We start from the raw sequence: 25135 nt of genomic DNA, 5'->3' as shown, positions 1-25135 counted from the left end.
AATCATTGGAAGCTGTGTGGAAGCGGATTAAAAGTGGCCTTTGGCCCCATTACTAAAGCATGTCTCTTCTCGAGTATCTATTGAATGCCCTGGGTATTCAACTATAATAGTTTCTCAGATTTTCCTTGTTTTTGATGAGCTTTAATAGTGTTGAGTATTGGTTGGGTATTTTATAGATTATTCAATTTAGACCTATCCAACTTAACCCCAAATTAGGTTGAGGTTATAGGTGTTTGGGAGGCAAAGTGGCATTTTCATGCATATAGATCAAGAATGTGTACTCTAGGGCCTCCCCTGGTGGTGCAGCCGTTGAGTGCTGGGTTGTGAGACTGCCTGCAGCCTCTGTAGCACCAGTTCTATCCCCAGCCACCAGAGAGGGTCCCACCAAAAAAAAAAAAAAAAAAGTGTACTCAGGATTCATCAATGATGATGTCTTCTTTGATATCCTGGCTGAGGTAGTGTTTTGTGAGGTTTTTCTACAGTAAATTTACTCATTTCCCCCTGCTTTCTGTACCTTATCCTTTGGAAGGAGGTCTCTTTACATAGCCCACACTTTCAAGTATTGGGGGTAATGCTCCTCATTCTTGAGGATGAAATATATACATAAATTATTTGGAATTCTTCTGAACATTTGGTAGGGGTCCTCAAAATGATCCCAGGTTCAATGATAGGAAAGACTCAGATGACATAGTATATATTTATGCTCAGTTAGGATTTATTATAACATAAAGGATAATAACCAAAATCAAAGTGAAAAGACACATGGGGTGAAATCCAGTGGAAACCATCTGCAACTTTCAGAGAATCTCCCAGTAGAATCATAGAGGAGGCAATTGAGTCTTCCTCAGTGAGATGTGACACCGTGGTTAAATGTTGCCAACCAAGGTAGCTAATGAGAGACTTGGTGCCCAGGGCTTTTTTTTTTTTTTTAAATTTGGGGTCTACATTTTTGCTCTTCCATATCTGTACCTATTCCACTAACCCTCCAGCAAACAACCTGTACCAATACCTCTCTACTTCCCTCCCTCATCCTCTTAGCCCTCTCCCTATTCCCTGTGGTAATTAACCATTAAATTCTTTCGCCGAGTTCAAGAGTCATTCCTATAGAATATTGCCTGTGTATATTTTTTTGGTTCTTTATATTCCTCAGATGAATGAAACCATCCATAGGTGCCCAGGACTTTTTTTTTTAAAAAAAAAGATTTATTTATTTATGCATACAAGAGCTGGGGTACAGGCCAGAGACGCGGGGGATGAGAGGATTCACCAGAGACAGAGTGGGGAACAGAACAGGTGGACTGACTGAAACACACTGCTAGGGGAGCAGTGGGTGAGACAGGAGAGGTCTGCTTTGCTATGTGGGTAGCTCCCTGGCCAGCTGGGGATTGAACTCGTGCTGCAGAGGCTGCGGTTTGCTTCATAGTGTGGTGCTTAACCCCTTGAGCCACCTGGGAGGCCCAGGTGCCCAGGATTTTTATTATGACCGATCACATTAGTATCTCCTGCCTGTCACATGCCCAAACTTTAGACTCTTTGAAGGAAAGTAGATTTCAACTTAAACTATATTGTTCATATAAACAGCTTAGGCTTAGTGGATCACTCTTAACAGCTCAGTGAGTAGTCAGACCCTTTTCAAATCTAAGTTGTTGGGTGCTAGCCAGGGGATAAAACCTTGTCACCAAGTCTTTCAAAGGATGGTGGTCAAGCCTGCTGGGTTAGCCCTTTTCTGTACAACATGAGATTCATCTCCTCTCCCTTATTTACTTATTTATTTACTCATATTATGGATTAATCGGTATTTATTTTATAATCTGGGTTATATTCCAAAACTACATTGTTTATTTTGTTGCTCAAATTGTAACAACTTTGGCAACTGGAAACTGGTCATTTGGCTCCTATGTCGTTTTGAAGTACCGACATTGTATTTTCTTTTTGATTCCTTCCCCACTTTATGGCACTGCAAGATGGTCTAGGCTTATCTTAAATATTTTGTGCTGTAACTTTAAAATCAGTCATTTTTCCAAGTGCCCCACAAATTTGTTATCAAAAATTTGGCAAATATAGAAAAAAGTAAATAGAAGCAAGGATGGTTAGAAATAAATATTAACTACTATTAGAGTTATGGGTAATTACTGCTAATGATTCATTGTATTATTTAATGAGATTTTAAAGCAAAATGTGAAATGCTTTTTTTCACAACTGTTCTTTTCTTTTTTCGAATTTCAGCTGTGATGTTAATTACCTTAAAGACCTGAGAGCATATTGCCTTCCATGGAAAGAAAAGATCTAAAGCCTTTTCAATCTTTTTTCTAAGCACCAGAAAAGATGAAGACTTTTTCAAGAGACTGAGGTCTATGGCTCAGGTCTATGGCTGTCGAAGGCTCTAGGAATGATAGGGAAATTTGGCATTTTATATAGAAAAATTTGCTGAATTTCTATTTTTTTTATAGTGGTGGTTATGGATAACAGTTTGACAATATCTGAGCTATTTAATTAGTGTGAGGATTAATCAAAGTATTTGTACTTTTCTCTCTAAGAACCAGTTGTTAAAGAATTTTACTTCCTTTTGGATAGGTAGAACATTTTAGTCCCATGACCTGTATAATATGGTATTTTTGCTAAATCCATACCTCATTGTATATTGAGGAACATTTTGTTCAGATCCTGAATCTAAATGGCAGTGTTTTCATTGCATTTACAGGGAATTTTTCACTGTACGTAAACTTTCAGTATATTGGAATGTCTGCCATCTACTTGGAAATGTAAAGCAAGTAACTAATTTCATGAAAGTTTTCATTGGTTTTAAAATGCCAATGAAAAGGGCATAGAATTAAATTGAAGTTGGAAAAGTCTACTTTCCCAGCTTAACAGGGAAGTCTACTTTGTAACTCCTTGAGGGCAAGCGAACTGCCACGGTTATCTTTTGTATATACTGCTTTATAGTATCTGATCCTGCCAGGAGGACCTTGGTAAGGGCTGATAATATTGAATTGTGAATTTCTTTAAAATATTTTAAAATCTTATCCTTTTGGAAGCATTTTTAAAAGATTTATTTATTTATGCATACCAGAACTGGGGTACAGGCCCGAGGTGTGGGGGTGAGAGGATTCACCAGAGACAGAGTGGGGAACAGAACAGGCAGATGTGCTGAAACACACTGCTGAGGGGAGCAGCAGGCGAGACAGGAGAGGTCTGCTGTGCCATGTGGGTCTCCTCCCAGGCCGGGGATCGAACTCATACTGCAGTGGCTGCCAGTAGCTTCATAGGTTGTGTCTTAACCCCTTGTGCCACCAGGGAGGCCCTGGAAGCATTTTTAAATATATTATCATCTAAAAGGTAAAGAGAGCTATCTATAGTTGAAGGAAATTATTGCAAATAGATTTTTCTGCTTTATCAGATATGTCATTAAGAAATGATTCCTGTGGCTTTTTATGGTGATGAGATAAGAAGTATATATGTATGATACAACTTGGAGAATTCTGAATTTATAGAAAGAATAAAACAAGCTGACATTTTGACAAGCTTACAATAAATTCTAGGTTTTTGGCAAGCTTACAGTAAATTCTAGGCTATGCATTATTTCTTTGATTAATTGGTGGGGTAAAGATAGAAAAGTCATTTGAAGAATGGAGTATTGTGTATCTAATTTAAAAATAAAATTAGTAAGAAACTGAGGGGTTGAGAAAACATTCAGAATATAGTGGAACTCTGCCCTGGTTTTCTCAAAGATTGTTGGGTACATTTATAGTTTTACTTAACAATTCAGTGATGTGGGTGATGAAAGTTTGGGAAGGGTTAGAAAGGAAATAATTTCCTTTACATTAACCTTTGTTAAGGTTGTAATTACGAATTGAAATAGTAACACTACTCATTCTCTGTACATTTTAATTTTTTTAAAAGAAGATGCTCTTTTTTTAGATTTATTTTTATATAAGAACTGGGGTATAGGCCAGAGGCACAGGAGGGTGAGAGGATTCACTAGGATTCACACTAGATAGTGGGGAGCAGAACAGGAAGGTGGACCAAAATACACTGCTGAGGGGAGCAGTGGGCACGACAGGAGAGGTGTGCCGCGCCATGTGGGTATCTCCCTGGCTGGCTGGGAATCGAACCTGCACTGCAGAGGCTGCAGACAGCTTCACAGCGCTGTGCTCAACCCACTGCGCCACCTGGGAGGCCCTATTTTCTATACATTTTAGAATAAAAGTCAGACCCCAGTCTCTGTCCAAATAAAACTATCGAATTATCCCACATATAAATGGAAAGTGCCATTTTCAACCCATCCTCTATCTTCAAAGAAGTCCTGATAAAAAAATGGAATTTGTAGAGTAAGTCCTGAAAATTGGTTATATATCAGTGTCTCAAAGAAACCGTTGGCTTACTTTGACTGGGTTTGCCTGTGTATCTATCTAATCTGTCTATCTTAACACACTAATTAGTTTTAGTAGAAACTTTGGGTTCTGATTTATTCTTTTGGATTATATAGATAACACTGGAATTTGGAAGGAAATACTTTAAGGTTGTGAGAAGATCATTTACTATTTAACTCATACCCCAAAAAAGTTTTACTGTGAAGTTCTATGTGACCGTTAGCTATGCTTATTATAGTTTATAAAGATTTATTAGTAGTGAACCTTGATTACTTTGGTGGCAAATTATAACCAAATAATATTAAGTAGTTTTTAATCTGCATGAGACTAATAGAGTTAGTGCAATAGGGGTAGGGAAAAAAAGGGCAAAATATTTGGGTGTATGCCCCTTCACTCGTCTAGTTGTTGACATGGTTCCACTGAGTCTTAGAACATTTAATGGTATCGTTTATTTGGATCTAGCTCAGCTTATTCCCTCAGTTTGTTAATAGTGGTTTGATGAAATGAAGGTTGTGCTGTTAAATCACCTTGAGAAATTCTTAAATTAAAAAGAAAAATTAAACCAGTTTGGGTGAAACTCAGATCCTTTTTTGTTTGTTGATACACATTGTCAAGGTACAAGGTAGTGGTTTTAGACTGTGGAGTGCCTTTTTCATGTAGAACCTTGTAGCATTTGTGTTCCATTAAGCCAGTGGAACCTTGCTTTAATGGATCCTGAGATGTCTCTGATCAAGTTGTGCCCAAACAACGGTGATGTGATATTGGAGTTCTGTATGGTTATTGGCTTTTGCGGTCTTGGTTTGAGGTTAGTTTTTGGGCCTGTTCAGGTATGGGAATGCCCCAGACTTATTTCAGATCTTGGACTGCTCTGAAGAAATGCAAGATTTAAATGACACTCCCAACAATGCTGTTCTGCTGAATATATGCTAGTGATGCGACTGGCTTCTCCCTGAGTGTATGACAATTCTACATGGAAGGATGTTCTTTGCACTTTTAGTAAAGTATGTAGTCATTTGGTCATGAATGAGTTCATTCACTTATTTTGATCATTGAATTTATATATTCCTCGTAATATTTAAAGGGTACAGTAGCAGAGATGAATCGATGTAAATGTATTGCTACATGTGGAAAGACACTTGCCCCCTTGACCTTCAAAATCATAGCATACTGATAATGAGGTCAAGATATCTTGCTTTTGGTAATAACACAAAATATTATTTGTTGGGTATGATTGTAAAAATTTTCTATGACTTTGTATAGAAGTGAATTCCTAGTTTTAGAATAGTTTCCATAGAGTAAAGTTTTTAAAATATATGTTGTATTTGACTAGAGGATTTCTCATTGTCCATTGATACTTTAGATGTTTGGGGAATTATATGCTGTATTCAGAATGGAGGATCCTATGCTCTAAAACAATCCCATGCTAATAAAGTTCTCTTTTTTGAATAAGTTGTGTGCAGCAGAGGAAACTTGGTCCTGAGTTGGGCAGTTTTAGAGGGCTGATGGAGGCACAGCCACTGTGTTCATTGCATCATCTTTTCATTCCATTAGCCGGTGTTCCCTAAGGTGGGTTAAGTGAGGCAATAAACTGCATCATCATAAGCATGCTGAGAAAATCCCTGCTTGCACCTGAATGTGTAGAGAAATGGAAAGAACTGACTGCTCAGCTCACTTAAAGAAAACTGATACTGGAGTGGGTAAATACCACCTATTTTTAAAATTTTGCTCAGCTACTAAGGAAGAGATCTAAAGATTTTTTGCTAGCTCCTAATTCATTTTTTTTTTAATCGCAAAGGTCCTTAGAAAAGTTGGCATTCAAGGGCAGAGCTCTACCCTTGTCTGCTTCCTAGCACTGGCAACTATACTGAAAGCTGCTGGAGACACAGCTCATGTAAAGTGATAACAGGAGTATTAACAGGAGATAATTGTAGCCACGTGTATGGCTACATAAAGAAGGGTGAGGATGTCCTTCAGGGCACTTACAATAAACTTGTAAGCCTTGATTCACTGGCTAGTGTATCTGCATTCAGCAGCGTTTCCACTATAGTTGTGCGTCACTGCGAGACTGCATGGTAATGAAGCCAAGGCACTGTGGGCCAAAACTCTGCTGCCTGTGAGAGAAGGGACAGCAGCTCAGAGATAGATCGACAAAGCTGCTGCCGTTGCTGCCGCCGCTGCTGCTGCTGCTGCTGCTGCTCTGACAGCCAGTTGGGACACAATGTTGAGTCTACAGGATTCTGTATTTTTTGAAATTAGCATAAAGTCCTTGTTAAAGTCCTGGAGCAGCAGCTGTAAGTATCTATGCTTACCTGGAGAAATGCTAAGATTTTATCATTGCCATTCCTTGCATGCTAATTCTTTAGACTGATCCAAGTAGAATAAAAGCTGTTGAAAATAAAATGAATATTTTCTTGAATGGCAATCAGTAAGATACATAGAAAATACAGATGTGCACAGTCGGGCAGTTGTAATAGTGATAGTTAAATATTCTTTGAATAAAATTTACCAGCCTTGATTTTCTTATTAATTTGTGTCATTCTGGCAAAGTTTTTCTCAGCTGGTCAAAAATAGGGGAAAAGAATGACAAATAGCCCGATCTCTGCAGGGTTATCGGATGTCAGTACTATTCCACAGTTCTCTTAGCATAGAATGTTTGTTTGAAGCAACATCAGCTATGAAAAGCATGAAATGATTTTATGAAATGATCATAACTTTCCCTTGTTCTTGTAATGAAAGTTACAATGAATATTTTTCATATGTAGCAGATTTTCTGATAAAGAATGTTTGGGATGCTATCGTTCAAAGTTCAGGTTAAGTTGGTACAACTAATGTCATTCTTAATATATTGACTTGGCAGAAATAATGGTTTTGTTCACTATTTCCAGTAATTGCCATGTACTTTTCTTTGAGGATCTCTAAGTACTTATAGAAATTATTACTATGGTTTTTCTTATTGGTAAAATTATACTGCTAATAAGATACCAAACTAGTGAAGAAAGCAAGCAGAGATGCTGTATTATAATGTATGTTTTGTCCAAAGAAAATTCAAGTGTAGAAAAACTGTGACTTTTCCAAGGTCATACAGTGGCAAAGAACTGGAATTAGAACCCAGTTGTTCTTGCTCCTAACTGTGCTGCCGGTGCCAGAAAAATCTAATGAATAAAATATGAGAGGCTAAATTTAATATTTCTAGATAACTCTTTATTTAATGTAGTTTTGTTTTACAAGCAAATAGTATAAAAGGCCAGATGTTGATATCGGAAAAACCTCTTAAGATAAAGCCATATCGGAGATCTTTGTTTTGCCAAGCACATTGCATTTACAATCTCTATTTCTTTTAAGTTTGATCTGTGAGTAATTCTTCCATATGGAGATACTGTGTTGCCAGATGGCAGGAAATCATCTTAGTTCTAGGAACTTTTATGTGTTAAAATATCGGGAGAACTATAATTACTGATTACCTAAATTACTTTTACTACTTAAAAAGGCAACAGAATACATTTTTAACCAAAATAACCAGACTATGATTTCTAATCTGTCATTCTTTTCCTTTTCTCCTTTCATTACCTGTTCTTCCTTCTTCACCTTGTCCTTTTTAAAAAATAGTGGCAGTTTTATGTGAAGAACATAGCTGTAATGGAGGAACAATGTATTAGATTGTATCACAGATGCTTGTTTTGTAAAGTTAGATTTTCATAGATAATTGTGAACTCTGTGGTCATCTTGTTTTGTGACCATGTAAATATTTGTATATGCCTTTGCATGAACCCTGTAACCAATCTCAGTTCAATCTCATAAAAGCATATTCTTGAATCCAGAGTGACCCCAGAACAGATGTTTGTAAAACCTTTATTGTTAGCTATAAGTAATACAGTGATTGAGTTTGTGGGCATCTCTTTGCCCTTAGGCACCCATAGTATATATATATCTCTTGAAGGTGTTTTTATAGTTGTAAAACAATCGGATAATATTGAAAGAAATTACAGTTCTCATTAGTCAATCAAGCCCTAACCAAGTTTGCCCTTAAGCCTGGAAAGTCAGAGAATGTCTGTTTCACCAGCATCTGTGGATGTTTTTTTTTTTTTTGTCTTCACTTAGCCCTATTGTGTTTAAAAGAAAGAGGATAAAAAATATTTTTGAGACTTTAGAAAAGGTCAGTAGTTGTCTGTCTCTTTCTTGGGATGTTTCTTTATTTACCAACACTTGAATCAACCAACATCTATTGAGTATATACTGTTCTGTAACAAATAGATGCTACCTTTGTTCGTAAGGGGTTTTCTAGTTAAGTCACACAGAGATAAATAGACAAGGAAAAGTTAATAGTAAAGAAGTTAAATCAGAGCCGCTGCATATGCATTATGTCTTACCAAATGTTCCACATAAAAAGAACATAGAGTGCAGAGATGGAGATGCTATGTTGACCCACAGGGGGGCAGAGAAGACTTAAAGGGGAAGGAATTGGAGTTTAGTTTTGAGTGATAGGATGTTCCCCATGGTGTAGACAACATTGCCATTAACCATAAGTGAGTCCACGCTTCTCTCGTCCTCACTCCTTGCCCCTTCAGTCATTTATCAAAATCTGTCATTCTGCCTTCTGAAATTTCTTTAGTCTCCCCCATTTGCCGCAGCTACTCTCTTGTCTTAGTTCTGATCTCTTTCTTCATTATCACGTGGATTACTTTTCCTTTTTGCCCTGTTTGCATCTTCTTTATTGCTGCCAAGGGTCCTTCTGAATTTCCCCTCTTCAAGTATCTCTTCTTATTTAATGATCTTTCCATCTCCCTATGGGATGAAACCTTTTATCATCTAGGTCCTGCTCATTTTGTTAATCTCCTCTCTTGTCATATTACCCAGTTCCTACAGCATGCTATGCCTTTGTGTTTGCTGTTGCCCTTACTTGAAAAGCACCCCCCACCCCCTGCTCTTTCTGCTTCACAGTGATTTCTTACTCAGCTTGAAAATCTGTCCTCCTTGAGTCTTATACTTAATACTGGTAATGCTTTACCTGTTGTGTTTTTTACTTTTAGCATCATTGTATCATTATTTCTATTCTCTCCCCTTCCCCATGTCTTTCTCTGTTACTTGAATGAGCTAGGAGGTGTAGGGGGATGAAGACACAAAGTGATTGTGTTTTTGTTCTTATTTGTATACTCAATGTTTTGGTATATGTGCTGGCAACTAAGATAAAGTTTAGAATGCTGTCATTTGTTGGAAAGGATTAATAATAGGAAAGAAGGTTGGTGGGGGCTACATATGATCCCTGTTATGCTATATAATGACTGTAAAGCTAGTGATATCTCTCAGGGGAGCAGTTTCTGAAGCAGGGATGCATAAAATGACACCTTAGTGATTTCAAAGTATTAACGTTTCACCAAGTTCTATTCAGTGAATTTCTTGAAAACGGAAAATTGTGATGTATTAGTAGTCTTTTCTTAAAAAGGAAAATAGCTTTTCATTAAATTATGTATTTCAAATGCTGCTCCATCCTTCCAAAGGAAATAGTCTGAATTTTGTGATTGAACCTAATACAATAGCAGTGTATGTCACAATACTTTATCATTAGTTACAATGTTTCATCTTTATAAGATGCACTTGCTATGATATTCACAAGTTAAATGCCTCTTGTTCTATTAATTGCTAGAGGTCCTCTAGTTTCAAGGCCTGCTTAGCTGGCAGAATGTGAATGCAGTGCTGCGGAAGTTTGATTATAGTTGAGCTTATTTCTTTCAGTAACAATGAAGTGACATTCATATGGCCTAAATTCAGGATTTTGTCTTGGTGCCAACACTTTTAGGCATTACTTCTCTTTAAAAACTGAATCAGGAACATTCTGTTAAACCAGCTGTGTAGTGAGGATGTTATCATTTAAAAGATTGGCTTAGATCCCTAAAATTGATAAGACAAGGCAAGAGATCCTTCCAGTTAAGTAGCTGCAATGTTAATTAAGGCCACAGATGCATCTACCATCAGTATAATGCCTCCTGTAAATATTAACATATAGAATTTATTTTGCAAACATGACAGCTAATGTTTCCCCAAAATGTAGTTTTTTTACAGACATCAAAGAAGTTAACTTGTTTTTACTGTAATTTTATGAATTAAAATGTGACTAAGGGATGGTATAGCAAGAAATTAAATTTGTACAAATATTTTGGATTTTTGCACAATGAAAAAGTTTATCAAGAGAATTTTTAATACTCAGAGATGCATTATTACTGTAGTAAGTTTTTGTCTTGCAAAAATAGTAAAAGTCAATCCCCAAAAGCACAATTATGCATTCACCTAAATTTCAGTGAAAATGTTATTTGATTAAAATAATGCATACCATTTATGAAGTGCTTGTGGTATTACTGGTTAGTACATACTGTATGAGTATGTCAGTACACATGTATGCACATGGATAATCACATATAGATATGCACTTATTAAATCTCATGTAATCATTATGAAAACCCAAGAAAAACTATTATTGCTATTTTCTAAAATAACACACTTACTAAGATATAATTCATACATTGTAAAAACTCACTTAACTATGCAGTTCACTAGTTTTTAGTGTATTCACAGAGTTGTACAACCATCACCACTTTCTAATTGTAGTTTTCCATCACCCTAGAAAGAAACCTCATACTCATTAATTTACCTTTTATCTCTTTGGATTTGCCTATTCTGGACATTTTCTTGAAATGGAGTTTCTTGAAATGAAATTCTTTAGTGACAGTCTTTTATTTACCATATTTCCAAGGTTCATTGGAATATGAATTATATGTACATTGTACTATATATCAGAATTTCATTACTTTGTTATGGCTAACTAGTACTCCACTGTGGGAATAATCACATTTTATCCATTCATCAATTGATAAATTGCTTTCATATTTTAATGAATGAGTATGTTGGGGCTCAGATAAGTTATATGGTGTGCTAAGAACACCCCCCCAAAAAAAACCACTCAAACTTTTGATCTAGCTAACTTCCTTTAATCCTTCATATTTTAATTGAAAGCTTCCATGATCTAGTGATACTTCAACAAAATGTAAAGGAAGAAATAGCTAACAGTTGGGGAGAGGGACAGGTAGACAAATGAGATCTTATATGGTGGAAGCAATAGGATAGTTTGGCTAAAGCAAGAGGTATGGGGGTGGGGTAATGGGAACGAGCTGGAAAGGTAGGCAGGGACCAGATCTTATAGAACCTTGAAGACATTGTTATAGATTTTAGTCCTTAAACCTAAAATAAATGGGTAGCCACCGATGGACTTTGTGACAGTGGGTTGGGATGATTTCATTACTTTTCATTTTTCATGCATTGGGGGCAAAGAATGAGGAAGACAGAAAGGTGCCTCATATGAAGAGAGATAAGATGCTATTGTGGTAAACCAGATGTGAGATGAAAGTTGAACAACTGAAGAAATGTTGTTATTTAGCAAACATGTATTGCATGTAATGCCTACCACATGGGTGAGTATTCTAAGTGCTTTAAATTTTTTTTTACTCATTTAATCATGGAGATGGGACATATTTAAGAGGTAGGAACAGTAGGTCCCATATCCCTCAGATATGGGAGGCAAAAGAGGTTTTTAACCAGATTTTAAATAAATTGTTAGGGTAATTTATGTTTTCATTGACATTATTATCAGTATCCACTGAGACTTAATGTTGACTATTATGGAAGAGAATTATCTATTGTTTATTGCCAAATACCCTCTCATCCCTCAAGAGAAATCTGTCTGTTTTAAGAAGTGAAGCTTAGACAAGAAAGCCAACTCATTGTGCTTTTTAATGAATAGTGTGAACCTGTAATAGTTTCTGAATTAGGAGTTCTTTGCTTTGCATGTCATTTAAGTCAGGGACCAAAGACCAAAGATCCATTTAATAAAAAGTGCTCTAACTCCTTAAGCTAGATTTATCTCATTTGACAAAGATGACACATTATCTTCGAGACTAAACATGTAAAAAGTACAGCTGATTATCTAACTCATTAGGTATTTGATTTTATGACTTAAGTTACTTCATTGGTCAATAAAGACAGAGTTTAATAATAACACATAGTTTAATAATGAGATAGAAAATTAGAAGTCAGGAAAATCTAGTAAGAACGGCCGCAGTGTCCATAGGCATCTGAGAGTATACAGGAAGGTCAATGTAATAGCGGCAGTAAGTTTCAGACCCACAGTGTCCTAGCCCTTTTCTGCTTGTATCACTGTTGGAGTCATGTGCAGGCTGAGTCTTAGGTCAGGACCTGTGTTGTGTCCTGTGCTGGGCTGGGGAGGTGGTTTGGGAGAGCCCTCACTCACGCGTGCAGGTTACTCCGCATCAGCCTGCCTTCAGTTCCATGGCTGAGCTACTTCCCACTGTTGCGTAGAAGCTTCTACTTCTAACAATTGGTATTACTTCCTTCCTGAGCCTTGATTTGTCACACCCTCAGTACTCCATTTCTTCCAAATATGGGACCAGGCTTTGCTCTTCAAAGTATGAAATTCTCTAAAAATAAAACCAAAAGTTGGGCAGAATCAAATTCTGCTGACATATCTTTTTAGCAATTAAACCCACTTCCCTAGCTGTATGTCCTCAGATTTCCTGTTCTTAGACTTTGCTAGCATAACATCTGGGTTTTTTTTTTTTTTTTGAACCTCCATGGTACTTTACTTCCAGTTAACAGTCTTTAGATACCACATTCTGCCTCTGTTTCTAGATTTCTGATTACCTCCTGTTTGCTCCTGTTCAGTCATTATGTGGTCTTAAGTCTGTGCTGGTATTTACAGCCAGAAACTGATCTGATTGTCTCTCTGTACTGACTGGTAAATATTTTAAATACACAAGACCTGTATCTGGTCTATTAATAGTGGTTATGCCCCCAGGTCATCGAGTTCTGGCTTGTTCCATTACTGTCCATACTCTTACAGTTCTTTTCTGGAAGCAACTGTTTGTTTACAGTGTCATTAGCATGTTGATAATAAATCTTTTGCTAGTCTTTTGCAGGGTGAAGGATTTTTTGTTCTTTTAATTAATTATTAATGCTATTTCCCCATTTTAAAATTTTTGCTAAAACGAGCAAGGTTTTAAGGGTTTTTACAAAGGAGAATTTCCATTAGAATAGGGAAGGCTGTAGATGCCCACTTGCAAATTTTCAGACCCGTTTCTATAAGAGGATATTGAGTTATAACTGTAATGGTAGTTCATGGTAGAAAATCACATGAATTGTTTTAGAAGCTGTATTTTCCCTTGTATTCATTAATATGTGATATAGAAAGTAGTTAGAAAAGGCATTTGTAACAAATGAATGAGTTTACTATCCATTGACATATAAGATGATAACAATCTAACAAAATATAGATTTCTATTAGGTGCAATAAATAGATCTTTTTGTCTAAAATAAGCCTCACTGATGTTTATAGTGGTTTTATTCATGATTGCCAAAAATTGGAAGCAACCAAGATGTCCTTTGGTAGGTGAATGGATGAGTAAGCTGTGGTAGTACATCCAGGCAATGGAATGTTATTGAGAACTAAAATAAATGAGCTATCAAGCTATGAAAAGACTTAGAGCCAACTGAAATACATATTACTGAGTGAAAAGGCTATATACTGTATGTTCCCAACTACGCGACATTCTGGAAAAGGTAATAGATGCAAACATGAGTGCTGGAGCGTGTGGGTAGGAGGGCTGACTAGACAAATCACAGGGAGTTTAGATATAGTGAAGCTACTTTGTGTGATCCTATGATGGTGGATACATTTGTTCAAGCTGTAAAATGTGGGACACAAAGAGAACTCTAATGGAAGTAGGGAGTTTGGATGTTAATGATGTGCATCAGATTTAGATTCGCCAGTTGTAGCTAATACACCTCTCTGGATGGGATGTTGATAATGGAAGAGGTTGTGTTTGTAAGTCAATGTGGGGGGTCAATTTTACTGTGCCATACACAGGCTCTAAAAAAAAGTCTAAAAAAAAAAAAAATGAAAAAACAGCTTCATGTAAAAATTTGCAGCAACACATAAATGAGTCATTCTTACTATAGGGAGACAGGAAAGTGATTCCAATAAAACAGCCTTAGTAATATTCTCAAAGGCAAGATGAACTATGCATTTTTTCTGCAGAGGATGGAGGCAATGCATTGCCATGGTTTGACATATAGGGCCTGGAATGACTTAGATAGAATGTAGCCATTTGACTGCTATGTGGAGTTATTTCATGGGCTAAAGGGCAGGGATAACTATAGGAATGTTTGTCAGGAGCCTACCTAGAATAGTCTAAGGATCTGAATTTAAAAATTGATGCAGAAAAAAGAAAGGATTACTTTCATCAGTGATGGAATTTTTTTTTTTAAGATTTGTTTATTTATACAAGAATCAGGGTACAGGCCAGATATGTGGGAGGGTGAGAGGATTCACCAGAGACAGAGCGGGGAACAGAACAGGCAGACTGACAAAATACACTGCTGAGGGGAGCACCGGGCGAGACAGGAGAGGTCTGCTGCACCATGTGGGACCTTCGCCTGCTGGCCGGGATTGAACCGGCGCCGCAGAGGCTGCGGACAGCTCCACAGAGCTGCGCTCAACCACCTGCGCCACCTGGGGAGGCCCTCAGTGATGGAATTTGATGACTAGACTAGATCTAGAATGTAGGGCACAGGGGGAAATCAGTGATGGTTTAAAAATGTACATCATTGAAATCTTACCTGTTGAAATCACCGATAATAAAAGACAGAGAACTGATAGGGCTCCGAGATACGTGCTTTGGGACATGGACAATGAGCAAATTAAAGTGACTGAAATCTGGAGATAAAAATCAGTTCACCAGAATTTCTAGTAGTAACTGGGGATCATTATATGACTTTTTTTTTTTTGAATTTTAAATTGTTTTTATTATTTTGTAGTGGAAATTGTTTACTTAACACATTATAATGTCATAATAATGGACAGAGCTTACCAATGATATATTCTTAAAATTACCCATACAAAACTAGCTGCTTTAAAGACTGTTTTGAACTATTGATGATTTAAAAACAAGCACGAGAAGATAAAGATAAGGAACCTTCTTCTTTCAGAAGAAATGTTTTATGAGAAACCCTCTTCACACATCTTTGCTCTCAGTTCTGGGTGAACCAGGATGGCCGCTTTCTGTTTCATTCAGTGATCCTCTTGCCTTGATCTTGTTCAGTCTGTGTCTTTCCTGTATACAACACCATAGTCTCTATAGTAGGAGCCTTAAAAGGGCCTCCTTCTTGTTTCCCTATCTGTCTTCTGATTTCTGCAGTCTCCATGCGCACTTTTTCATAGCAGTAGCCACAAAGGACATGTTTCTGTTTCAGGTGACCACATTCAGGACAAACATCTATATTGTTCTTAACTTTAATAAGTTTCTGTGGGTTTCTTCTCCTACACCTGTTAACTTCAATGCTGCATCTGTTTTTGGGAGCTGCCATCCAAAAGATTCTCTCTGAAAGACTGGAAATCTCCTCATTTCCATTGATATCATTGGTTGGTTCTGTAAATATAGCTGGACCTTGGATTGCTAATGCTGGGCCCCACGGAGGACCGCGAAAGCCTGGCTGACACTGCTGAAGTTTCTGCTGCAAACGTCCCCAGCAGTTCCGGAGCAGTCCCCGGACTCCAGACCACGGCGAAGCCACCAGCACCAGCAAGGTGGCGGCCATTTTTGTAGCCTGAAGGGTGCTCCCATCACGTTGCTGCGTTCCGCTTCCACCCATTATATGACTTTTTAAAATTAGGTTTTTGGATGTTCTGTTGATCCTGCACTTTGCTTCCTAGAGCTTCGCTCCTGACCTGCATTTATTCAACTCTTTCTTTCTTTTTTTTCCTTAATAATTTTATTCATTCACTCACTTATTCATTTATTTATTTATTTATTTATTTATTTATTTATTTATTTAATTTATTTATTTATACAAGCACTGGGTACAGTCAGAAGCGCGGGAGGGTGAGAGGATTCACCAGAGCGGGGAGCAGAGCAGGCAGAAGGACCGAAGTACACTGCTGAGGGGAGCAGCGGGTGGCAGGAGAGGTCTGCGCGCCATGTGGGGCCCTCCTCTGGTGGCCGGGGAGCAGCCAGGGATCGAACAGGAGCTGCAGAGGCTGCGGGCAGCCTCACAACCCAGCGCTCAACCGCTGCGCCACCGGGGAGGCCCCTATTCAATTGCCTGACGGATATTATTGGTGGTACTATATAAGTAGGTTTCCTTGTTTGTAGTGTTTTAAAAAACTTTTTAAATATCAAAACTTGTTTGCAATGAAATCAATGTAGAAATAAAATCATTATATAGACCTGAAGTTTTGCTTTAGAAGAACGGCATAAGGCAGTGGTTGCAGATTAGAATCTCAGTAGGGAGTTTTCAAAAACATACAGATGGCGGGGCCCCACCCCAAAGATTTAGATAAAACTGTTATTAGAGTATATGTGGAGGAATAAATAACGGAGAAAAGATTTAAAAGTTAATTTTTGAAAAGTACAAAGAATATTTTCTAAATCAGAAAATTAACTCTAATAGGAACACATTATAACTATAATCACATTATATCAGAATATAATAAATGATTGTATCAGGCTCATACAATAGTAGTCAACTCAGTAAACATAGGTGTTGATAAGCTGGATTAATGTAAAGCATTTGAGAATCTTCTCAAAAATCTCCAAGTAAAAATTAAACATAGGTAACAACCAGAGGGAAAGGGATGATTTATGTAGTAATAATGTTAGAATATCTGGCTATTTATCTGGGAAAAAGATTGAAAAACCAGTATGCAGATAGACATGAAGTTGAAAATTAATTTTAAAGTTCTTCAATAAAACTGGAAGTCAACACACAGAATCCAGGAGAGAAGAAACTTCTAGCCAAGAGAGAAAAACCAAATTATAAAAAAGATAGATGCTTTCAACCAAAATATTACTTAATATTTATAAGGTAAATGATGTGATAAACAAGAAAGGACGAGTCAGAAAATATATGAAGTAGATGACAGAAAATATAAAATACTCAGGGCTCATACAAATTAATAAGAAAAAGATAATAGAGGAAAACTGGCAAAAGATAAAATAACACCTCGATTTATGTAAAAAAAATTTAATGTGACAAATAAATGAAAAAAATATTCAAATGTGATAGTACCCAAAAGGTATAAACCAAACTAGCAATGAACTTTCATTTTTTTACATATCAGACTGGCAAATATTAAAATAACTGTTGGCTGTGCATGGGGAAATTGAACACTTAACACATTTTAGGCATGTAATGTCCTGCTAAGCACAGCCCAGTAGACTGGACAATAAGATGAGCATTATGCTCCCTATTACAGAGCATCACAGGTCTAAATTTCTTTGATCTTCAGGCTTTCCATGCAACTTTCTGGTTACACTTCAGTGCTTATGATCTACTCCCAAGGAGCACCAGGGATGGCCTGCCAGTTAAGCATTAATGTTCAGTTGGCATATTTCTCATTACAAATTGGCAAACATAAAAACTTGTCTGTCAGTCTGTTTATTATGATTCTACCTCCTGAAAAAGTTTTCATATACATTCTCAACAATCTGGCAAAGTCAAGTTTTCTGACCCGATTCTAGCTTTTGTTAGCCTTATCAGGCAGTTCCTTAAATCAAAAGCAAATTCAGTATTATTTGCTTAGGTTGTATTGGCTAAAACAGGTACCAAACAATAAGAAATTCTTACAGTATATAAAGGAAGATTTTGAACCAATGGAAATATACCTTTTTATATTGTTGTGTCAGTTCTAACAAAACTTTTATATTTTTTTGACTAAATTTATCCCCACATTTTATATTTGTGAACAGAAGATTTTAATCTATTTTTATTTCTAAGTGATAATTTCTAGTAAGTATTGTCTCATCTTTATCAATATTTTTAACAGTGATTTAAATTTCTTGCATTGTAGCATTTATTTGTATTATCCCACAACCTCCATGGAATTGAATATTAAGACAAGAATCAGTATCTTTGTTTAGTTTCTGTTTTTAATTGAAACAGATTTGGTATTTGCTATTTTGTTTGTCACTGACTGCTGGATACCAATAGATGTGCAGTTACTTTTCCCTATGTATTAATTGCAGTCCATAAAGCTACAGTATTCTGAAGAGTAACCCCAAGAGCCATAGAAAGAAAGAGTCTCAGACTCTCTGAGCATTTCTTTGTTAGGCGCCATTTAAGACATTAGGAGGAAGCCCTTGTCTTCTGCCATCCTCTCAGTCTCAGTGTGCAGAGAACTCAGCCCACCTATTTAGATTTTGCTCTTCTTAGAAGGCAAAGCAAATTGCTACATATCCATAGTCATTTGTTTATATTCCCCCATACCTTGGGTTTAGGTAACATTTGCTGGGTGGTTTTTGATGTTCAGATTTCCACTAGTGCTATCCTATGCTGATAACCGCAGGCATGTCTGGCTAGAGGGAAAAAGTTTACTACAATAGTTTTTTCATAAGCAGCAAATATTTTTTATAGGAGGAGGAGGAGGAGGAGTGGAAAACAAAAATGAAAATGACTTTCTTGTAGCTTCTTCTGATAAATATTCAGGGTTGAGACTCTTCTGATAAATATTCAGGGTTGAGACATAAATCGTTTTCTGGAGGGGAAACAAAAGTTTAGGGTGGTTAAATAATTTGACCAAGATTAAAATGATAGTAAGTAGCTAAGCCAAGTCCTCCAGCCCTTGTCAGAATTCTAACTCCTAAGCCTATCCACATTAAAAATAATACCACATTGTTTATACATTTTTAGAATAGTTTCTTAGCAGAGCTTCTGAAGATGCAAGAGAGCACAAGAAAATAACCTCAGGGAGACTCTAGCTGAGTGAATAATGGATTATTTAGATGATGGGTTATTTTCCTTGAACTTTATAATAAGTGATATTTCTGTAGTAGACTTCAAGTAAAAATCACTGGAAATGTGCCAAAGATGTCATAGGGCTTCTCTGTTTAGAAACTGTTCTCAATGGGAATGGTTTAGATTAGGATAAATAAACATTTTAGGAACAGATGTCTAAAGAACAAGCAAAAGTCTTAATTTGTCCATGAAATTCAACCAGAAGCAAAAAAATGTTGGACCTAGGTAGTGAGAAAAAGTTATGTTACTCACACAGAATAGAAGCTTAAAGTATAGAATTACTTAGAGATTGATCCCCTATGAAGGAAAAGATACATTTTTCTTTGGGTACTCAAAAGAAGACAAATTAATGAGAGTAGGCCAGTCTTAGACAAGTGGTCTTAATTAAGATGTTAGTTTTCTTCTAATTTTTGAAGCTGTGCATACACTTGAGTGTTTAAGTGAATGTCAGCTGAGAAATTTCTGAAGATGGTGACTACAGAGGAGTATTTGTGCCAACCGGTAAGAACACCTATTACAGAGCTTCAACAATTAAAAGTGGTAGTGATACAAAACCTATTGTTAATGAGCAGAATAGAAAGCCCAGAAAACATTTTTGCATCTGGATTTATTCGTTTGTGAATGAATAAAATCATTGATAGAATTTCATTAAATGAACCCAGAAGGACTGATTGGGAAAAGAACATTTTTTTGTATATCACCCCAAATCCATTTGAATGACAGATTTGAATGGAATACATAAAACTAACTGAAAGAATTTAAAAATAGGTAAATAATCTAGTAGGTAAATACCTAATAAAGTGGGAAAGCCTTTTCTTAGCTCATTTAAATAAGTGAGTTTAAAGGTGCAAGCAAAATATTTGGTTTAGGAAATACTCAAGCATGCCATGTGTTAATAATATAGGCCTTTTAGAAAGAAACAGGCTATATCAAAATCTAATGATTCTGGAGGAAATAAAACCATTGATGTGAAAGCGCTTAGCTATTCAAGATGTGAGTTCACATTCTGCTCCCTTGAGGCAAGTGACTTTAATTAGGAGCCAATTTCTGCATCCTAAATGAATAATAACTTCTGGATTTAGTTCCTGCCAGGAACTTTACCAGCTGGTTGGTGGCTTAAATACAGCCACGATGACTGTATTTACATGATGGAAATTGGAAAATGTTAAAAACCAGGACATGGTTTTTGTTAAAGGAGCCATTTATTAGCCTATCACTTGAAATAAGGATAGGTGTGTTAGGATAAAATGAGATAATATTCCAGTATCTAATAAAGTGTTAAATAATATTTCATTTTCATCAGAAATACAGCCATGTATGAATTTCCTTCACCGATGAAAGGCATTTTGGGCATCTTGCCTTACAACAAACTGTATTTGCACTGAAGCCATCACTTGATGCTTTCAAATTGTACTGCTCGATATGTTCTTCATGCACATTACTCACATTTTCATTTTTCCTCTTCAGGTGTGGTTGTTTTCAAAGTTTTCCTCTTGATAATTAGCTGACAGGGACACAAATCCAATAGATCTTCCCAGAAGTTGAACTTTGCTATTACTCTTTAGGACTAATTTTACTTTTCTTTGCTTGTACTTTGAGTCTGTCTAACATATAACCTGATTTGTATTTTTGATGCTTTATTTATTTATTTATTTTTTTTACTGACTTGTAAGCTGTTTCCTTTCTCTCAGCTTGATCCAGATACGTTTATTATTTTAAGCTTTAGCTTGAGCTGTTGTTTATTTTGACTCCTCCCAGGCACCTTGGTTCTGACTGATGGGGATAGAATAGGTTTTTCTTTCTTACTCTTCTTTTTGTGATTTTTAAAAATAGAATTTATTTTTAGAGTACTTTCAAGTTTACAGAATTTGAACAGAAAGTACAGAGTTCCCATGTGTTGCCTTCCTCCCTGCCCCCAGCCCTTTCCCTTACTATTGACATTTTGCGTTAATGTATGTTATAATTGAAGGCCCTGCACTGACACATCATAACCACTCAAAGGCCCTAGTTTACTTTGTGGTTTGCCATTGTTGTTGTATGTTCTGTGGATTTGGACAAATGTATAATGACATGTAACCATCATCACAGAATCATAATAGAGTTTTTTTACTGCCCTAAACATCCCCTGTTCAACCCTTCTTCCCCCAACCCCTGGCAACCTCTCATCTTGCTACTAACAGTTGTTACGCATTTTCCAGAGTGTCTGATATTAGGACTCATACATATGTAGCCCTTTCACACTGGCTTCTTTTACTCAGTAATATGTGTTTACATTTCCTTCAAGGCTTTTTTCATGGCTTGATTATTCATTTCCTTTTAGCACTGAATCACATTCCACTATCTGGATGTACCAGTTTATCCATTCACCTACTGAAGTTACTTCCACATTTTGGCATTTACGAACAGAGCTGCTATGAACATCTGTGTTCAGGTTTTTGTGTGCACAGAAATTTTCAAGTCCTTTGGGTAAATTCCAAGAAGCACAGTTGCTGGGTGGTATGTTAAGAGTATGTGTAGTTTTGTAAGAAACTTCCTGTCTTCCAAAGTAACTGTAACATTTTGCATCCCCATCAGCAGTGAATGAGGGTTCCTATTACTCTGTACCCTGATCAGTGTTGGGTATTGTCAGTACTCTGAATTTTGACCATTCTGATAGGTGTATAACAGTAACTCATTGTTGTTGAAATTGGTGTATCCCTGATGATCTGAAATGTGGAGCATCTTTTCAGATATTTGCTTCCCATCTGTATGTCTTCTTTGCTGAGAGGTCTGTTCAGAGGTTATGCTTATTTTTAAGTTGAATTGTTTACTTCCTTAAGGTTCAGTTTTAAAAATTCTTTGTTATATTTTTTTTAAGATTTATTTATTTAAGCACTGGGTACAGTCAGAAGTGCGGGAGGGTGAGAGAATTCACCAGAGCCAGAGTGGGGAGCAGAACAGGCAGACAGACGAAGTACACTGCTGAGGGGAGTAGCGGGCGGCAGGAGAGGTCTGCACGCCATGTGGGACCCTCACCCGGTGGCCGGGGATCGAACCGGCACTGCAGAGGCTGCGGGCAGCCTTGCAACCCAGCAATCAACCACTGCGCCACCGGGAAGGCCCATCTTTGTTATTTTGGATGGCAGTCCTTTATTAGATTATGGTTTGCAAATATTTTCTCTCAGTCTGTGTCTTGTCTTTTCATTCACTCATGTATCTTTCATAAAGTGAAGTTCTTAATACAAATAAAGCTCAACTTAGCAATTTTTTTTTTCGTGGGTTGTGCTTTTTGCCAAACTCAAGTTTAAAATTTTGCATTTAACATTTTGAGTTGTGATTTGAGTTACTTTTTGTGAAAGATGTAAATTCTATGCCTAGAATGGTTTTTTTTTTTCAAAAACACTTATCTAAGGGCTTTTTTTTTTTAAGATTTATTTATTTATACAAGCACTGGGTACAGTCAGAAGCGCGGGAGGGTGAGAGAAGTCACTAGAGTCAGAGCGGAGAGCAGAGCAGGCAGACTGACGTAGTACACTGCTGAGGGGAGCAGCAGGCGGCAGGAGAGGTCTGCGCGCCAAGTGGGACCCTCACCCGGCAGCTGGGGATCGAACCGGCACTGCAGAGGCTGCGGGCAGCTTCGCAACCCAGTGCTTAACCGCTGCGCCACCCAGGAGGACCGTTTTTTTTTTTTTTTTTTTTTTTTTAATGTGAGTATCCAGTTGTTCAAGAACCATATATTGAAAGTCTCCTTTTTCTATTGAATTGCTTTTGTTCATTTGTCAGATCAGCCGACTATATTTGAGTCTCTTCCTGGGCTCTCTGTTCCATTCCACTGGTCTCTGTGTCTTTTTTCACCAGTACTACCCTGTTCTGATTACTGTAACTTTAAGTCTTAAACATTGGCTAGTGTTAGTCGTCCAACCCTGTTCTTCAATATTATGTTGAATATTTTCAGTCATTTCCCTATCTGCTTTACAATTGGTTTATTGATAGCCATAAAATAACTTGCTGGGATGGACTTGTTTTTTTGACTAAGAATTTTGCATTTACTTTGTAAATTTAAAGTATTTTAAACTTTTATTCTTATTCCAAGGTCATTTACTTCATACGTATTAAAGTAGTCTTCAAAAATTTTATTCTTTCCAACATAAGTTAATTTTTTAACAGTAATCAATTGTGTGGTACCTTGTTACATTTCTGTATTTGTAAATCTATAAATGTATGAATATAATATGCATGTATGTATATAAGGTCATGCTCTAGAGTAGTAATTTTTATCCCTGAAGACCTGTCTTTGGGGATGAGGCAGCTTTCATAGACTCCAGCGGTCCTTCAAAACCACATCTGTCCATCACTATATAAAACACCCCCATTATTGAGAGTCACTAGGTATGTGGATGGATGTTACTATTTAGTTTGCTACTGTTAAGGACATAGTAGAGGCAGAAAAAAAGACTGAGAGCTGCTGCTATAAACATGCATCGCTTTAAGGTTTATTTGTCTTTCTTCCTTGACTGAATTTAAATTTATAAGGATTTAGGAGTCTTATGAACATGAAAAAGATAACAATTTTATTAAATATGCAAAGTACAGTGCTATATAGAGAATAAGCTATCTAAAAAATTCTGTATTTTTACTTGTACTTAGGAGAAAGAATAGACATACTACCTTTTAATTCCCCTATTTTAATTATCAAGTCTTGCTTTTTTCTTATTATTAGCATGTAGTTGATTTATTTTCAAGGATGTATAAAATGACATTGGGTTTTTACAACATGTAATTCAATGCCTGAATTATGTTCTTAAGAATTACACTGTGAGGGCCTCTCTGGTGATGCAAGGGGTTAAGCACCACACTATGAAGCAATCCGCAGCCTCTGCAGCACCGTTCGATCCCTGGCCAGCTAGGGAGCAACCCACATGGCGCAGGAGACCTCTTCTGACTCGCCGCTACTCCCCTCAGCAGTGTATTTCAGTCAGTCTGCCTGTTGTGCTCCCCACTCTGTCTCTGGTGGCTCCTCTCACACCCCGCATGTCTAGCCTGTGCCCCAGTTCTTGTATGCATAAATAAATCTTAAAAAAAAAAAAAGAATTACACTGTGTTATAACTGTTAAGTCTCATAAGCTTACATAAATTTTTCACTTTTATAGTCACTTTTATTTTGTAGATAAATTTTGTCATTTAACTTTATTTTTGATTCAAGCAGCACAGTAACATCAAGTTAATGGAGTTATGTGAAAACTAGCCTGTTTATCTTGTTTAGAGTGATTGTCCCTTTTTCTTAACTATCAGTAGATATGAAAAATTCACATATCTTCAAACAGGGCTGAACATTATGATGGGTGGAACATTTGTGATCGATGAAAATTTTACCTAATTTCTATTTATTTTAAAGATTAGTGTTTTCATGTTTATTGGGCTTTTCTTGTTTGCCCTTTCTACCATGTTTTCCCATATTCTTATAGCAGTTTTTAATTTGGAGGTATAGGCCTTTTTTCTGAACAACTTCTTTAGAGCTTTATAAATGGAGGTAGAAGGGATTAGCAGCATTTATTCTATGCTCAAATGTTTTTTCCTGATCTTTAATTTTATATGATCTCTTTTCATTTAACTCTATATGATGAACTTTATCTCATGCCATTCAGTATTTCTGGATAATGTCACTTCATCTATATGAAGAGCATAACGTTGTTTTGTGACCTGAAACTTCAATACATATATCAGTTTAGTGCTACCTTTTGGTGCTAATTAATTCATGTATTTATTAAACACTAAGAAATACAATTGAAATAAATTAATTCCTTTACTAAAACATGTTTTTAAACAAAAATCTTATATTTTATTTTATTTTGGATAATACTGCAGATATTTGGAAAATAAAGGCTTGCCCAAAACTTCTGACTTTATTGGCAAACTTCTTAAAATATACAGTT

At 36.6% G+C, this 25135-nt stretch overlaps 2 protein-coding genes across 13 annotated transcripts in view; one reads left to right on the top strand and one right to left on the bottom strand.

Moving 5' to 3' along the window:
- Nucleotides 1–25135, top strand: part of FRYL (FRY like transcription coactivator) — a 222153-nt gene that overhangs the window by 75050 nt on the left and 121968 nt on the right. The gene's annotated exons all lie outside the window — the stretch shown is intronic.
- LOC119260499 (39S ribosomal protein L32, mitochondrial-like) lies at nt 15498–16042 on the bottom strand. Its single transcript, XM_037529434.2, has one exon. It carries the CDS (start codon nt 16026–16028, stop codon nt 15498–15500), a length of 531 nt encoding a protein of 176 aa, XP_037385331.1. The 5' UTR covers nt 16029–16042.

This window comes from Talpa occidentalis, unplaced genomic scaffold (genome assembly GCF_014898055.3).
Source record: "Talpa occidentalis isolate TD23 unplaced genomic scaffold, MPIMG_talOcc4v2.1 talOcc4.6, whole genome shotgun sequence".
NCBI classification, from domain to species: Eukaryota; Metazoa; Chordata; class Mammalia; order Eulipotyphla; family Talpidae; genus Talpa; species Talpa occidentalis.
The sequence above is the reverse complement of the archived record's forward strand: the minus strand, read 5'-3'. Positions and strand labels throughout refer to the sequence as shown.